Below are 18762 nucleotides of genomic sequence, written 5' to 3' on the forward strand. Positions count from 1 at the left end.
CAAAAATCGATATACTACAGGCAGCTTTTCATTACCGTGCTTGCGGAAACATCTGCAATTATATAGCTTTACAAAGAGACTGATTACATTAAATACAAATAAATTAACATAAATGAAAAAACTTAATATGAATGTATCTTTGGTGATTTTAATGAGGCTTGAATTTATAATGTGAGATTCACAATGTTACACACTTACAGGGAGTATCTCAATGACCGGATGACTAAGAGCTTTAATCTGGGGTAAATAAATGACGCTTGATCTGAACTACAGTTCACAGAATTTAATGCACACACAAGATGACAATGGATTTGTAAAATCACTTTGCTATTTGTGTGGCGAATAATTCAAACTAAGTTAATTCATGATGATGATGATGAATAAATATATTTGCTTTGGTAATATTTGCTAAGTGGATGGCAAGGAGAGCACTAAAATAAAACCTCACACTCCTGTCTCAGTTGGAAACACATCACTGTACTGTGGGTAAATAATCAGACATTTCTGGTTCACACGGAATTGAATATATATGGACTGAAATAATATACTCCAAGGCCCACTTTTGATTGACCTGTTGAGTGGTGGAGATTATAGGGTCATGCTACTCATTTAATCTTCAGCAAATGCTTCTTTACGGGAATTAAATTATGGCAGTGCATTTAAATTTCCGCTCCGCTGAATCTGCTGGTCCAAGAACATTCAAAAACAGGTTGCTTACCTTGTTTATTTTCTAAATGTACTGTGACAGGAATGAATTTCATGCCAGTAGAGTCAATTTGCACGATGGCTTTCTGAAATAACACATCCATAACACACCACATCTGTCTGTCCCTCCCTTAATACCTTATAGATCAGCTTTATCCACTGACATCAGGATATCAGAGTGTTTGTATGGGGTTGTTTTATATTGGATCATAATGATAGGTCGCAGACCTTAAACACTGTAGTATCTAATATCTGCATTGATCACGTAGCCTGTCTACACACAGAAAGTTGTAACAGCTACTTTTAATTGACATAAATTATGATAAAGTCTTGGGTCTTTAAGAAAAGCCTATGTTTGTAATGTAATGGTCAATAGGCATGTAATATGGAGTCAATCTAGGACCATATATACTTGCAAAATGAAATAAACTTTTGTAAACAAAAAGTAGAGCAAAAATAAATAAACAAATAAATGCAAATCTCTAAGAATCGCAAATAAAAAATAATTTTTGAGAAATAAAAACTTATTTTGCTAACAAAAATTAAGAACTGCAAATAAAGTTCAAGCAGTGCACAAAAAAAAACTATATATATATATATATATATATATATATATATATATATATATATATATATATATATATATATATATATATATATATATATATATATATATATATATACAAAAAAAATTTATAGCATTGCCTTTACAAAACCCGTCCAGTCACTTGCAATGCTCACTTTGGTTTGCTTTTTAGTAGGGCTGTGTGATTCAGGGCAAACATCTAATTGCGTTTTTTTTTTTTTTTTATATAAAAAATATTGCGAAAAAAGATATTGCGATTTCAATTTGATTTGAATTTTGATTGCATTTTGTAGTCAAGCTTTAGTTCAATAATCTGTATCGTAGCTTCTTACTGCTAAAATAAAATTTAAAAAAAGAACTTAAAAGATATTAAGCCTGTGGTTTTTTTCTGTGACAGCTCATAAATTACCTGGTTTTGTTTGGTGTCTGTGGCTGTGAAACCAAGATATTCCCATATTACCGACATGCAGTTTTTCTTTGATATTACTTGCTTATTAGTAGTCTATTAATGATCCTGAAGTGGCAGACGCTATCATCCTGCTTTTCTGTTTGTTTGTTTTTTATTGTGGGTGTTTAGCATAGTTCGGTTGCAAAATTCTGATTGGGCAAAATGAAAGCGTGCTCTATCATGTGGCTAGTAAGACTGTCACACACAGACTGCAGTCACGCGTTTGCTCTTGGTCGGGGAAGTTAAATAATAGATATTTCATATCGCAGCCCCTTGCGATTATCTAATCGCAACGTTTCAAATCACAAATCGCACAGCCCTACTTTTTAGTCAACCTTGAGTTTGTGATGCTGTTGTTCACTGTGCACTTAACGTTTCTGCACGTTTCACTTTGTGGCCCTGAGTTGACAAGGGGGCGGAGTCAAGGGAACTTGGGTTTATGGCAGGCCTGGACCTGCCTCCATTTAAGTGACCTCATTGCCTGGTTACACAGTATCACTGAGGTGGTACAGCCCAGTAGGTCCGGGCCTGCCATAAAATATCCAAGTTCCCTTGACTCCGCCCCCTTGTCAACTCAGGGCTACAAAGTGAAGCGTGCAGAAACGTTAAGTGCAAAGTGAACAACAGCATCACAAACTCACGGTTGACTAAAAAGTAGGGCTGTGCGATTTGTGATTTGAAACGTTGTGATTTTTGTTACGGCAATGATATAAAAAATGTTTTGCAAATATATATTTATATATGTATATATATATATAAATAGTCCCTTTAAGCTATATATTTTTTCGATAATCTGCAGAACACACCATCGTTATACAATAACTTGCCTAATTACCCTAACCTGCCTAGTTTACCTAATTAACCTTAGTTAAGCCTTTAAATGTCACTTGAAACTGTATAAAAGTGTCTTGAAAAATATCTAGTCAAATAGTATTTACTGTCATCATGGCAAAAATAAAATAAATCAGTTATTAGAAAGGAGTTATTAAAACTATTATGTTCAGAAATGTGCTGAAAAAAAATCATCTCTGTTAAACAGAAGTTGGGGGGAAAATAAACGGGGCTAATAATTGAGGGGGCCTAATAATTCAGACTTTAACTGTATATGACTTATTTTCCGTCAAACTAACACACTTGGAGTAGTTTTCAATTTTATCCTGGCACTTCCATGCGGTATAATGGTGTTGGATTGTGGCTTTTATTTTGAAGCTTCCAAAAGCGAATAAATTTGTTGTAAAACTAAAGAATATGCCACCAGGTGGTTGACACGTCTTATGAAGCGGATTGATGTGATTTTGTTACAAAAATAGTTCACATTTTTTAAATTATTAACCAATCATTGAATTTTGGTGGTGGCAGAATAAACGTTATGCATGACTAACGTACAGTATATGACATATGACTCTTGACACATTTGTAAGGAAAGCTCTGGGAATAGATTCGTCTCACAGCAACCACTTACCACATGGTTTGTTTACCACAGAGGATGACAACAAACAAGGAAACTAGTTTGCTTGGTGTTACTGTATAAGATTATAGAGTATACAGCTATACGTCATACATCGTATACATCAGTTGTGCATTCACAAAGTGCTGTTTTACTCCATAGAGTTTCATATAAAAGCCAGAAACCTTTTGGGGTTAATGGTGCCAACTGATTATCAACAGTAAAAAATTACAAATTGTATATCTTCCCAATAAGGATGCAACGATTAACCGATTTCACTATTAATAATGCAAATTAATTGTAAAGGCTTCTCAACACCACGTTTATACATGGAACAAAACCTCTGCAACTAAACAAAGTTATGCCAACCAAGCACTAGTTTGAAGTTCGATCTTGTACATCGAGGCTAATATCCACACACACTGGATTAACTACGGCTGAGGCTATTAACTCAGCCGATTCGAATGTTATCACTTGACTGAATGGGTGTTATCAGTGGTTATCAGCTAAAGATATAGGCCAGTAGGCTGTTATCATCCATCCACATGGTTTATCAGCTATAGATCACATATGGCTGTGGCCTGAAATTAAAGAGAATTATTTATATTATTTACTAAATTTCCCATTAATTGTATTTTATTAACGTCTACCCCTACTCCATCCCTAAACCCAACCGTCACAGTAATGTAAAAACAGATCTGGAGTCTTCTGTTTTATTATAGTCAATTAACCATATAGATGGATGATAACAGCCTTCTGAGCCAACCAGTAGGTGCAGAAGGCCCCTACTGGAAATGTACATTCCACTTTTAAACAATAGGTCACATATAGTTTTCGTCACGAGCCACGGCTGCCTTCAAAATGTCAGAAATGTTTTCAGTGCACTACAACAGGAGCGCAATTGTCAATATGAAGATCGCTAAAACTAAAATTACTTTAAAAGCAAATTACACCTAAGAGAGATGATTTTATTATTTTTTTTAATCATTCCAAGTTTAAATGTTGAAACGTTGTAAATGAATAGGGCATAGGGGGGATAACTGGGAATAGACACAACCAGGAACAATGCTTCTAACTACAGCTCTAGATGTGTAGTTGCAAATGTACAAGTTTGCCACCCAGTTTACGAATGTTTGTTGAAACGATGGATTTGGGAAATGCCGAATCAACGAACTATGTTTGTAATGACGGAACTTGCCACCTTAGTTGGTTAAAGATGGTTTTCGGAAACGCACCCCTGATCAGCTTCATACATTTCTACTCCAAAGAAAAAAAAAAGAAAAATACTAAATTAAAAAATTCTCCCTGTGCTCACGTTCGTTTTCCCCGGGTCCCCTGGTTTCCTCCCATCGTCCAAAAACATGACACTTAAGTTAATTGACTAATCCAAATTGGCACCATAGACATGCACTTAGCAAGTAGTTATTTCTTAAGAGCAATCACTATCTGTTTATTAGCTTCTACAGCAGGGAGTTCTCGAGATCTACCTGAGCTCAAACTCCCCTCTCACCTTGCAATGGGAGGGATCCCCAGGCTCGAGAATCTTATGAGCTCAGGGCTCTCTCCTGGGACAACATGCCAAACAAGCTTTATAATCAATCATCAGTGTGAACTCCTGAAATAACACTTTAAAATATGAGGAGCTTTAATGTAATTCTAAACTAGTAGTGTTTTGACATTAACGAATGCATAATAATTGTTATAATCAGGCGTCCACGTGATCGACTATAATCATACAACCAAAATCCATAACCGTTGCATCCCTGCTTCCCAACAGGGAAAACCACCAACAATCAAGAATGCATGTTTATTTGGTGTGATGACTTTGCATTTAGGGCATCCGCTGCGTAAAACATATGCTGGATAAATGGGTGGTTCATTCCTCTGTGGTGACCCCAGAACAATAAAGGGACTAAGCCGAAATAAAAATAAATGAATGAATGATGAATGACTTTGCATTCATAAAATGTGGTTATAATGGAAGTCAAAAACAGCCACGAACACAAGGAAAGGGTAGTACATCTGATCAACGCACAAGGGTAAACTATGCTAATCTTAAGCCACACTATCTTCTAAAAATCAACATCAGCCTTTAAAAAAACCCTCAAATCACTATTTCTGTGACCTCAATACTTAGCCTTTCGTCCTTGAACCATTCCATAGTTTCCTTTGTTTGTGACTGCCCTCACAATCCTGCTAAAACAGTCTTTGCTTCTCGTGAGTCAGTTCACATCATGAACATGTTTAACATCTCATGGCATGAACCTCACTGTGACGTGCGTGCAGGTTTTTCAGTGCCGCCTGCAATGCAATTCCTCCCCCCATCCCATCTCCTCTCTCTTCCATCATTCTCTCTCTCTCTTTCTCTCTCGTCTCATCACACTTTCATGCACACACTCCGCCATACAGCGATCCTCCCACAAGGTCAACTCTCAGCTCTTGATCACCGCAGCACCGGCAGATCGCATCCCGATCACGCAAGCAGAGATGCTTTTTGTGTTTTAACATCATTAAGCTGCAGCGGGTTATTAAAAGCATGCCCGTGAGCCGTGGCTCTGCCGGTGGAATCCGATGCAGGCGTCCCCCTGTCGGACTGTTCGGATGTGCTCATCCCATGCAGAAGCGCAGCCGTTGTTGCACTCTACCTGTCTAGCGATTCACTCGGGCTGATATCCTTCCACCTACAGCAAGGATGTAACGGCTTCTCTGTGGACAGATAATGCTCTGAGAGGATCTCTTTTATCTCTTTTCCCCTCTGCCGGATTCACCACAGAGACCAGACACCACCATGTCCTTGGCATTCTGCGGCAACGACAACAACTCAGCTGCGTATAACGTGGACGCCGGAGTCTTGAACAACGGCTGCTTCCTGGACGCCCTCACAGTGGTGCCGCACGTCTTCCTGCTCTTCATCACATTTCCTATCCTCTTCATCGGTGAGTGTCAATGACAGGTGAGAGAACTAGAGCACGCTGGAGTGACAGATCTCTCTTTAACATAATTATGCTAACAGTGTCGGGTGTAATTTGTTACAAAGTAACTAGTTACAGTAATTAGATTACTTTTTCACATGAAAAGTAAAGTAAGGGATTACTTTTCATTTTCAAGTCACTCACTTATGATTTACTTGTTTAAATACGGTCAATTCAATAGTTCTGGATCAATTGATTAAGAGTAATGCATTTTGGGCGACACAATGGCTCAGGGGTTAGCACCGTCACCTCACAGCAAGAAGGCCAATGGTTTGAGTCCCAGCTGGGCCAGTTGCCATTTCTGTGTGAAGTTTGCATGTTCTTCGGTTTGCAAGTTTGCACGTCATTCCTCCGGGTGCTCGTGTTTCCCACACATTCCAAAGACATGTGCTATAGGTGAATTGAATAAACTAATGTATGTGTGTGCATGTGAGAGCATATGGGTGTTTCCCAGTACTGGGTTGCAGCTGGAAGGGCTTAAATATGTGTTAAACATATGCTGAATAAGTTAAACATATGCGGACTAAGCCGAAGGTAAATGAATGCATTTATCAAGTAGATTGAACATGCTTGAGAAACAATGAACTGAGTCAGATATTGATGTATGCATGAAATATTGTGTCACTGCTTTGAAATGTCTTGTGTTTTTATACATATAATGTTTATTATTCTTGAAGTGTTACATTTTATAATAAAACTAAAATGTTCTGTTTGGCTCAGATATAAAGAATTAAAAGAATTTAATTTCAGTTGTTTTATGCAGCATTGAGATTAGGCCTAATACCAATTCTACCCCTTAGCCTTTCCCCTTACCCCAACCCCTTGTTTTGCACATTCCCGTGAAGGGGTAGGGGTGTCCCTAATTCTCTTCAGCTTGAAGGTATAGGACTAAGGGCAAGGGCTAGAAACTGAGATTTTCCAGGACCACACTCAAAACCAAGGGGTATGGAAATTTTCCAAAATAAACCATCTACAATGGCAGCATGGCTGCACATAGAGGTCAGGAAATGCACAAATTAGTATTTTGGTCAGGAATATTTACAACAAACAAGCACAGGTATTAATACATTCATAATTTGTTCCCGTTTTACCGTCATGCTTTTTAAAAAACGATTAAAAAACACAGCAAAATTTCGCTATCTATAATCCTTAATAATAACTCCTGTATAGCAGTCGCACAACATTCTGTCACTCGATAACACTCTAATACCCTGTCAGAAAAGTGGCTGGGAATGACTTTTTTACATGTTAATGTTGTTTTCGTGTGTTTACATAGATGAATATCCACAGTGTAAATGCACAGTACAGTTACAATCTTATTGCCACATTATGTCCTTATGATAACATGATAGCGTTACCTTCTGTGATTTCCTTAAGATAAACACCAAAAAATAACGCAACTGGAATAACTACAGCAGTCGACAAAATCTAGCTGTGATGACATGTTAGCTCTTATTATGCACTTTTAACACTAACAATCTATGAGTGTCTACAAAACAAGATTGCGCAGCACTGATAGAATACTTTTAATTTCCGCATGTATTTGAAAACGTAACATTCTGTAGTGCATTTAGTTATTGCTTATAACATAGGGCTATTTGTTTTGATTCAGTAAAGGTAACATGCAGTCTAAACAGTCTCTCGATTATTGTGTGCAGTGGTTTTGCATCTCCTTGGACTCTTTTAATGCTTTGACATTGCACATTGTAGCAAATGGAGCGGACCGAGAGCTAAGTCACAGCTAATGGTGTTTTCACACTTGCCTTATTTAGTTTGATTGAATCGCACTAGAGTTCGTTTTCCCTTTTGGTGCGGTTCGTTTGGGCAGGTGTGAATGTAGCGATTGCACTCGAGTGCGCACCAAAAGCATAACAAAAATGTACCAAGATCTCCTTGAAGAGGAGCTCTGGGTATGCTTTCAAACGAATCCTGAAGCAGTTTGTTTGTGGTGAGAATATGATCCGAACTAGAACAGACCCAAGCACAAAAATACTGTGCCTTTTTGGACTAATCCAGCTGTCGTAGTCTGATGCGCTGTGCATTATGGGATGTGGAGGTAAAATATATGTTGACAGCGCTTTACCAACAAGTTTACTTGCGGGAGTTTCATTGCCATTTTCCAACACGTTAATTCTGACCAAGCGAAAAAGCAGTTTAGAAAATACATTCAAAAACATTTGGCCAATGAGTGATGTGGATTTTGTCACATGACTGCATTTGTTTTTTTTCCACTGGTTCAGACAAAAGCAATCAGTGTGGTGTGAAAAGGACCCAAAACACCAGAAAATTGCTACAATGTATCATATGTTGCCCTTGGTTCAACTACTTAGTAAAGAACAATTCCTGTGGAAAAACTACTTAATGACAGTGATTTGAGTATTTGTAATTTGTTAATTGACACCACGGTATACTAAGTTTAATTAAATGAAGTTATATTAAGATTGTAGATAAAGATGTATACAGTATAGAGAGATAGTAGGGTGTAAGAATACACATAATTAAACAATTCAAACCACATAATTAAATGTGAATAAATTCAGCTTTTCCTACCTCTTTACTACTAATTAGAGCACAAAATAAACATGAATGAACGGCTCACTACTTATGTGATCACTGAGTGTTTCAACTAAGGAAACATGTCAATGAAACAGCTTGTAAATAATGTCACATAGCATTACATCAACCTCAGGCAAGATTTTCAGTGTTCACAGATCATTATTTCTCAGAGAAATGAAGACCTAGAAAGAAATTCTGTGAATATTCTCACTTTAACATTATATATATATATTTATTGTTTAGCTTAACCTGTTAGTGTTGATAATTTGTACATATTAAAATACATTTACAGTATAGTGAACACTGATCAACAACAACAAATTAGAGTAGTAACAAAACATATATCTATTGAATATAAACATTGCCTAATATGTAGTTTGTACATTTGAATACATATTTTTGATTTGAGTTTTGATTTTACAGCTAAAAAAATTTATAATTTTTTTTTGCTGCTTGTTAAAATTACTAATTTAAAATGAGCTGAATTCATTCTTGAGTTTCTTTGGGGGAAAACTTAATTGTTTTATGTTCAATCCACATATATTTGTAAAAACAATTATGTTAACCTAATTGATTTGTGTTGGAACAACATAACAAAATTGTGTGGAATCCAGTATTTGTTTACTGTGTAATATGAATTTAATAGATTTAATCGGTGTTGATTCTTTATCTTTAAAGGGATAGTGCACCCAGATAATAAAATTCTGGCATCATTTGTTTTAAACATTTATGAAACACACTTGTTTCAAACCTTTATAAAAATAAGATATTTTGTAAAATGTTGGATACTTGTAACCTTGTGGCTTTCATTTATTATTATTTTTCCCATAGTTCCATACTATTAGGTTTGGAACCACTTTAGGGTGAGTAAATAGTGAGTACATTTTAATTTTGGGTGAACTATCCCTTTAAGATTTGAGTAATGTGCAAGTAGTAGGGCCAATATACAGTATACAGCCAGTATAAGAAAAAAGTTAAGAGACCACTTGATATTTTTACTGGATTTACTGTTTAATGTGCTTGAGTAAAATGCGCTTAAGCACTCAAGAACATCAGGCACTCAAGCATTCAAGCACATAACTGTAAATCACAAATCCAGAAAAACTGAGAACAAAGCAACACACTGAACTGTTGTTTTGTGTACTTTAAAGTTACACCCATATAAATAGATAGGTGTCTACTTTTTGATCGATGATTTGTTTGTGAAAGGATGAGAGAAACAAACAGGAAATGATTAATGATGTCTTTGAAATTCATTTCAGAACATTTGGCTTATTCATTACGAAGATAAATGCTGCATAATTGATCTGCGTTCATTTGGCATCAGTAATGTGTTTGGCCAACCACATAGGGAGACCAGTATAGTGTGTGTCAATCCACTTTGGGAAGCATTTTTATTTTAGACAAACAAATGTGACCTCAGTGGTGGAATGTACAGCTGAAGCCATCATGCTGTCAGAGAGTCCGGTTACAGCAAGGATGATGGTCGATTTGCCATACCAGAAGAGTCAGAACGACATTAAACAATCCCACTAATGTCAGTGGGTGAGGGAACTAACCTGACACCTACTGTCAAACTTTTTATGGATTTCCCAAATGATTCAGAATACTGTCTGATAAATTAAATAACAAAAAAACATTTATTTATTTATTTATTCATTTGTTTGTTTGTTTATTTGTTTATTTAGTTTATTGTTTGTGTATTTATTTACTTATTTATTTATTTTTAATATATTTATTTATTTGTTTGTTTGTCTGACTGATTGTTTATTTATTTTGTTTATTTACTTATTTATTTATTTACTTTTTATTTACTTTTTATTTATTTGTTTGTTTGTCTGTCTGTTTGTTTAGTTTATTTACTTAGTTTATTAGTTATTTACTTTTTATTTATTTATTTGTTTGTCTGTCTGTTTGTTTAGTTTATTTACTTGTTTGTTTGTTTGTTTGTTTGTTCACTTATTTACTTTTAATTCATTTATTTGTTTGTTTGTTTGTTTGTCTGACTGTTTATTTATTTTGTTTATTTAATTATTTATTTACTTGTTTGTTTGTTTGTATATTTCATTCAGTCATTCAGCACATGTGCATTAATTTGATCAAAGTACACTGTGACTGAGTCCAAAATCGCCTACTACTCAGTCGGTACTGCATCTGACATTGAATTTACTACTGGACCGTTAGAAAAGTGCATTCTATACAGCATAATTGTCATTATTATGAATGTAGTAAGTCTCTGAATGGATGTACTACATCCGACTTTTTGACCTACCCGCGTCAGTTGCGTCGCTTCACTCCATTTCATAAATTCTCTCGCGATGCATCATGGAGTAGCTCTGCATCCATCGGATCTTCTCGCATACTGATTTTCGAATTCGGACATACTACTTGAGCATACTGTTTTTAGTGTATTATATATTATGGAAGTATGCCATTTTGGACACAGCCTGTGAATACTTTTTATAATTTACAATTTTACACTTTCACACTTTACAATAAGGTTCTACAGGGGTTGAAGAATGAAACTAAAATGCCTTTAGACCACAATAATTCATGAGTAGATACAATTCCTGCACAGTGGCCAGACCTTTTTGTAGAATTGTGGCCAGATCACTTCGTGATGCAGGTGGAGGAAAACATTTCTCGACTTACTCCTTCAAAACAGCCCAAAGTGCCTCAATAATATTTAGGTCAGGTGACTGTGCAGGCCATGGGAGATGTTCAACTTCACTTTTATATTCATCAAACCACTCTGTCACTAGTTATGCTGTGTATATTGGTGAATTATCATCCTGATACATTGCGTTGCCTTTAGGATACAATGTTTAAACCATTGGGTGCAGATGGTCCTCCAGAATGGTTCAGTTGTCATTGGCAGTGATTCGCCTATCTAGCACAAGGATTGGGCCTAGTGAATGCCAGGATATTTAAGCCCAAACCAACCTGGGTGATGCAATTCTTTGGGCCTTCTCCACACCGTAACTCTCACGGATGTGGGAAAGACAGTGAAGGTGGACTTATCAGAGAACAATACATGTTTCACAAGCCTAGATTTTTGCTACTGGCACCTTTTAAAACTATCATTTGAGTTATTAAAGAGTTAAAGAGTTATTGCCAAAAAATAATTGTGGCAACCTTCACTTAGTAACCTTAACCTTTTTGAGTCCTGGTTTGTAATCTGTTCTAGTTGAAAATGCTATGTATGCTAACTAAATGTACCCAAGACATGAAAGAAGCAACTCTCAGGGAATCAGAAAATGTTAAATTAATCTTAATATTAAATTTATATAAATCCCGTCATAATATTTCTTGAAATTTAATGCATCATTTCATAATCTATGCATCATGTCACAATAGAATAATTCAAATGATCATGACCTAACCCTAACCATAAAATGACTTTTATTATGCAGTACTATATGTGTAGTTGTTTGGTTTGAATCCGATTCTGGTGACGCAGTGGCGCAGTAGGTAGTGATGTCGCCTCACAGCAAAAAGGTTGCTGGTTCGAGCCTCGGCAGGGTCAGTTGACATTTCTGTGTGGAGTTTGCATGTTCTCCCTGCATTCGCGTGGGTTTCCTCCAGGTACTCCGGTTTCCCCCACAGTCCAAAGACATGCGGTATAGGTGAATTGGGAAGGCTAAATTGTCTGTAGTGTATAAGTGTGAATGAGTGTGTATGGATGTTTCCCAGAGATGGGTTGCAGCTGGAAGGGCATCCGCTGCCTGAAACATGTGCTGGATAAGTTGGCGGTTCATTCCGCTGTGGAGACCCCGGATTAATAAAGGGACTAAATGAATGAATGAATGCATCTGATTCTCCCTTTCAGATTGATACTTAAGATCTTTGTACATACATAACCAGTATTTCTAGAAATCAATGCTAAAATCTGTCTCAGTGGTATTTCAACAACTTGTAAACCACATTGCCTAAACGTTTTTGAGACATAGACCCTCTTCCCCATAAGCAACACTAAAACGTCTGCTGAATTCGCTTTGTGTATTTTGTTCTTTACAATGATACATGGAAAAACGATTTATTCCCCAAGGATAGCTTACATTGCTTTCTTTTCAGAAGTAATTTAATTATTTTTTATCATTGCACTGTAGGTTGGGGGAGTCAGAGCTCCAAGGTTCATATCCATCACAGCACGTGGCTGCACTTCCCCGGACACAACCTCCGCTGGATCCTCACCTTCATCCTGCTGTTTGTCACCGTCTGTGAAATAGCCGAGGGCATCGTGTCTGATGGGTGAGATGAATCTTTATGTCTGTCTGTCTGTCTTTCTATATATTGTGACAGTCATAATACCTAGTTCATAATGACCATCCAAATCTGTTTAGGTTTAGAAGATTTTTTGGATTATGACATTCTTTTTATGGTGGGTGAGAAATATTCTGCCTCCTTTTTTAATGCAGAAACCATAGAAATTAAGCAATAAATAACAACAGCATTAATATAATAATAATAATAATAATAAAAATAATAATAATAATAATAATAATAATAATGACAGATACATTCAAGTATTTATTTATTTATATTATATCAGACTTGAAGTGTGAAGTTTCTTTTACTACATTTAATTTTTAGTTCCATAATTACTAAATTTTTAATATAACATATTTTTTGTGCTCTATTTAGTACACTCAAAGTTAGCAGTAGGTTATTTTTCATGTTTTTGAAATAAAATTTCTAAATTTCACCAAGACTGCATTTATTTGAGAAAAATAAAGTAAAAATGGTTTTATTATTATTATTAATATTATTATTATTAGTAGTAGAAGTAGTAGTAGTAGTAGTTAACAGGAATTTAAAAATACTGTAATTGTCAGGAGGGAGACGCTGACAAAAGAAGTGCGGATCTAAAGGCAGGTTTATTAAACAGAGAATCAGACAGGCAATGATCCCTGTCAGGGGCAAAAGGTTTTATACAGTGAGTCCAGAGTCGTGGTCGATTAACACACAATTGGTCAATACAGGCAGGCAGCAGGCAATGTAAACAAATAAACAAACAAACAAACAAGGCAAGGATCAAAAACTTGGCAGGACAAGGCAAGGAAAATGCGTCGTAATATTAACTTGACACATGAACAAGACTCAGCCACAATGTGTGTGATTGTTCTGTTTTTATAGTTCTTTTAATCATTCTATGAGCAGCATTAGCTGTTTGACTTTAGGCAGATAAGACTTGTGGCAGGTGTGTGTGTGTGTGTGTTTGTGTTTGTGTGTGTGTGCGTGTGTGTGTGTGTGTTTGTGTGTGCGTGCGTGCGTGCGTGCGTGTGTGTGAGTGTGTGTGTGTTTGTGTGTGTGTGTGTGTGTGTGTGTTGCATGACAGGACTTGTAGTACAAATGAGACAGGATTGTAGTCCATGTAAATGTGAATGTTCTCCAGAAGGTTAGATCGCTGGTGATCGTGACAGTAATATAAGTAAAATCATGGTCCATTTAATTAATTAGTAATGATTTCTAAATAGATTTGTATTGTTTTTCTCTCTCTCTTTTCTCAGGTTTAATCAGTCGGTCCACCTGCACCTTTACATGCCCTCATGCTTGGCCTTTATGGCTGCTATTACATCAATCATCTACTACCACAACATAGAGACCTCCAACTTCCCCAAACTCCTGATGAGTATGTATAAACTTAATAATGCCTTTTTCTTGTTTCAAATTGAGTGTTCTGTTATTTATATGTAGCATATGTGCTATTTATATATTGTAAAAAGTGATTGGTTACGTTTCTTTTTTTTTCTTACCATAAAAGTGTGATTGACTTAACCTAATTTAGCATATAGTTCATTTACTTATTCACTTGAATTCAATTCAATTCATCTTTATTTCTATAGCACTTTTACAATGTAGATTGTGTCAAAGCAGCTAAACATAGAAGTTTAGTAAATTGAAACTGTGTCAGTTCAGTTTTCAGAGTTGAAGTTCAGTTTAGTTCAGTTCAGTGTGGTTTATTTTAACTGCTAAAGTCCAAACACCGAAGAACAAATCCATCGATGCACAGCTCCACGATCCCAAACTAAGCAAGCCAGTGGCCACAGTGGCGAGGAACAAAACTTCACCAATTGAAGAAAGTGAAGGAAAAAAAATGTTCATTTGAAGGCAACTCACTTTTTTAAGTCAACTAATAGCTTTAAATGCATTAGGTTTACTCACCCTATTTTATTAAAGTCAATGAATCACTTTTAATGGAGTAATCTAAACTTTTTAGATAGCGATCTAAAGCACGACTCACTATAATGAGGCTATTACCGACATTTTAATAATTCATTTGTAATATAGAAAGAAAGTATTTAGACATGGATTTACACAGATCAAAAATGACTGGATTACAGTCTTTCAGATGAAATTGTGCAACAACAGTTTCATTTCCCGATAAAAATTTGGTTAGAATGACCTAACATTCGCTTAACAGATCGTCTTAACATTGTCTAGATCAGGGTTTTCCAAAATTTCAATGACTCACAACCCCCACTATCCTCTGAGATGGTTATAAATATACAAACGTTTCGGACAATGGCGCACACACATACCAATTGTCGTAAGACCCGAGGGATCAAAGGGGGGTCAGGTCGCTTGGTGATTTCCCAAAATTGTATTAAACAATTAGAATTATCCAATTTTTTCCTAAAATACAAAAGATAAAAATAATTAATAGTTACATTAAAAACAACAACATGCAAATAAAATCCATCAGCTTTTTAATTTTTTTCCATTGGATTGCAACTCCTGGAGTGAATAATTAGATTAATGATGCAGCAAGAACATTAGTTGCCGCAAATTGTTGTTGTTTTTTTTTAGCATGATGTTAAACGTTCTGACACCGTTTTGGCACATGGAGGATAATCTCCAAGTGGCAGTCATCAAAATTAAACCAAGAATAGACTTGTTGTGCTACCAAACATTGTGCCCACCATCTCAATAGGTTAACATTGAAATTAAACCAGTGAATAAATTACTATAAAACAGTATGTTGCATTTTTCAAAGGGCTCCTATTTTAACTTTTTTACAAGATGTAAGGTAAATCTGGTGTCTCCAGAATATGTCTGAATAAGTTTCAGCTCCAGATACCCAGCAGATTATGTATTATACAATGCAGAATATGCCGATTTTTGGCCTCGAAGCAAAGTGTAGCTGTTTTTGTAGCCTGTGCCTTTAAATGCAAATGAGCTGGTTCTCTCTGCCCACTGTTTCCATGTGCGTGTCTGCATCTCGTGTGTTACGCCAGATAAACAGCAGTCAGTGACAGAGACAGACATGGAAAAAGCAGAAATCCAGTCCAGGGTGCAAATTACAGGGGGGTTTGGGGGGGTCTGACCCCCCTAATTAAAACTTGATCCCCCCTGAAGAACATCAAAACAAGATGTATGGGGGGTCTGTCCTTTAATAGTTAAGAAATAGTTTGCTCTGATATGTATCTTAAATAATATTAATAATTAAAAAAATAGATAACATCAATAAAGATTTGACCACCCCTATAATGGTTCATACCATTGTGAATGCATGTTTTCTCCAAAAATATGGATTCATCAGGTTGAAACCAGCAAATCTAGAGCACCGACAGACATTGTTTGTATTCACAATTTTTTTTTCTTTAAAAAAGGTGTTTGTAGGTGTCTGTAAAACTAGATGCATAGTTTGTATTTTATTATACACTGGCTCACACATGCAAGTTAAACAGTAAAATAAAAAATATGTGCAGTCTTTTATGGTCATCCATTAACAGGTGCAAGAAAGCAAACCTGTCACTGTTTAGTTAATATCACAAATGTCATTGAGAACCACTCAATATCCCTCAAAACACTGAATGCATAAAAACAAGTTTAATTATTAAATTAAATGTAATTGAATTAAATCTGTAAATTTGGTTCCCTGAGGCATATTACAGAACATAACTGAAAAACTTGACCCCACAATTGTCAGTGTATAACTCACACTCCAGTTCATTAGTTGAAAATACCAAGTTTACTTGATGTGTTTGTAGTGGAGTTTAGTCAAGCCTTTCTGAAATGATGAGTCACACACAAATGCCGTTGCAAAGTCCGCAGTACACACACACACACACACACACATATATACACACACACTTAACTTGCACTGTTTTTGCTCTTGTATTAACCTTATTGAGCAGGCACCGCCATTGTAATCTTTTTGGCTCGAGACTTCTGGTCTTATACATTGTTATGCTTCTTTATATTGCAAACTGATAATTTCTTGTTATATTATTATACTTTTAAATGTGAACACACTTGTTTGTAGAACAGTTTGACCATTTTCTGCCATTTATTATTCCTAGTCATTTCTCCCATAGTCAGTTCTAAAAAATATATGCAGTTTTATATACATATTGCATATCCGAATTGCAGAATAACTCAATATTGTTGTACTGACACCATGCCTCTGTGCTGATTTTACTGTCTTTATTACAAACATGCGCTGTTTTTTTAAAAAAAAAGTAAACTTGTAAAACTCTTTCTCGAGGTGCAGATGATCAGAGAGAGGTGGAACAGATCTTTTAATCCCAGTTTCTTAGCACATTCTGTTATGTGGGCATGTTTATTTGTGTTACTATCGAGACATGTTAATACGTACCTGTCAGTCAATTCAGTGGGTGGGGAAAACCACACTCCTACATCAGGTTGTGGTGGGCCTCAAAATCATTCGGATTTGGATCCTATTTTAATGTCAGAAAATTCAAAAAGAGAGACTTGTTGTGTTTGTATCGCTCCAATATGTTCTATACCTTCAAACAGTTCTGTTCAAGCAGCTTCCAAAAGTTGATTTTGCATCATCAGTGCCCTTTAATGTTGTCAATGTGCTTTTGTTTATATAGGCTGTTTGTATATTTAAAACCACTTCCGAGGATAGTGGGTGGTCGCGATTCACTGGTATTTTTTTTTTTGGCAATCGTGGGCATTCAACATTCATTGACTGTAATATTTATTTTAGATGACAGGACTTCTTATAAAAGACTCCAACCGTATTTATCATCCCATCACAGAACGATTAGATAGAAGCCATTTCAAAGTTTGGCCTACTGAGCAAAACCAGCGGAGACTGATGCCTTTTAGTACTAATGTATGAAGAGAATTTGATGTCATTCATCATTATATTCTCTGGCTTTCTTTCACAGCTTTGCTTATTTACTGGGTTCTGGCATTCGTCTCTAAAACAATCAAGTTTGCCAAGTACACCGAGCATGGCATTGGGCTGAGACAGCTGCGGTTCGGGATCACTGGCTTACTTACTCTTCTATACGGTCTCCTGTTAGCTGTGGAAATCAACGTCATCTTGAGGAGGGTAAATAATGTGTGTCTGTACGGCTTCTGTTAGTAGTCAGTCATTATCAGTTCCTGTCAGGATTCCCACGGGTCATGAAATATACTGGAATTTGATTGAACGTCAGGAAATGTTGATAGATTTGTGTTCTAGTCATGGAATATTATGCATTTTGGTTTGTCACGTTAAATTGTATTTTTCATTTATCGAAATGTAATCTTTATAAATTCTTTTTTATATCATGCTGTTTTGATTCCCATTGTTATGGACTGCAAACATTCGACTATACCTGTAATCAAAGCTAACAGCTCAGAATAATATACATTTAAAAGCAGACCTATTATATCCTTCTTAACAAAATGTAAAATAAATGTCTAATGTTCCTAGAGTGTGTAAGTAAAGTCTCATAATACCTCATAAAAATTGTTTTATAACTCTCTGAAACTGCCCCTTTTAGGCTTTGATCCAAATTGTGCCATTTTGGTGACTGTCCATTTAAATTCAAATGAGATTGTGCTCACAGCCCTATTTTGACAAGAGGGTGGATCTAAAACTGGCTATGCATTAGCATTATGCTAATGAGGGAGAGATCATCACTAATGGGCGGAGCTTTCTCCCACTGATGACATGTAGGAGAACGTCAATCAGTGTTTCTGCAGACTGTTTTTATCAAGTATGATTTAAAAATAATAATAATTCATTTTTACCATTAGAGGCTGCACACTGTTGCCACACAACTGTGTTTGAACTGCTTTTGTT

General features: G+C 36.0%; 1 protein-coding gene across 2 annotated transcripts in view; it reads left to right on the forward strand.

The window, feature by feature from the left end:
- abcc8 (ATP-binding cassette, sub-family C (CFTR/MRP), member 8) overlaps positions 1-18762 on the forward strand; it is a 137906-nt gene that overhangs the window by 791 nt on the left and 118353 nt on the right. Inside the window, exons 2-5 of one of the 2 annotated variants that reach the window (XM_056451912.1) lie at positions 5960-6122; positions 12824-12965; positions 14225-14346; positions 17858-18024. In XM_056451912.1, coding sequence (XP_056307887.1) covers positions 5960-6122; positions 12824-12965; positions 14225-14346; positions 17858-18024 — 594 coding nt within the window. Of the gene's footprint in view, positions 1-5959; positions 6140-12823; positions 12966-14224; positions 14347-17857; positions 18025-18762 lie in introns of those variants that run through there. The other variant, XM_056451913.1, reaches the window with a different exon arrangement.

The sequence above is a fragment of the Danio aesculapii genome, chromosome 25 (assembly GCF_903798145.1).
Source record: "Danio aesculapii chromosome 25, fDanAes4.1, whole genome shotgun sequence".
NCBI lineage: Eukaryota > Metazoa > Chordata > Actinopteri > Cypriniformes > Danionidae > Danio > Danio aesculapii.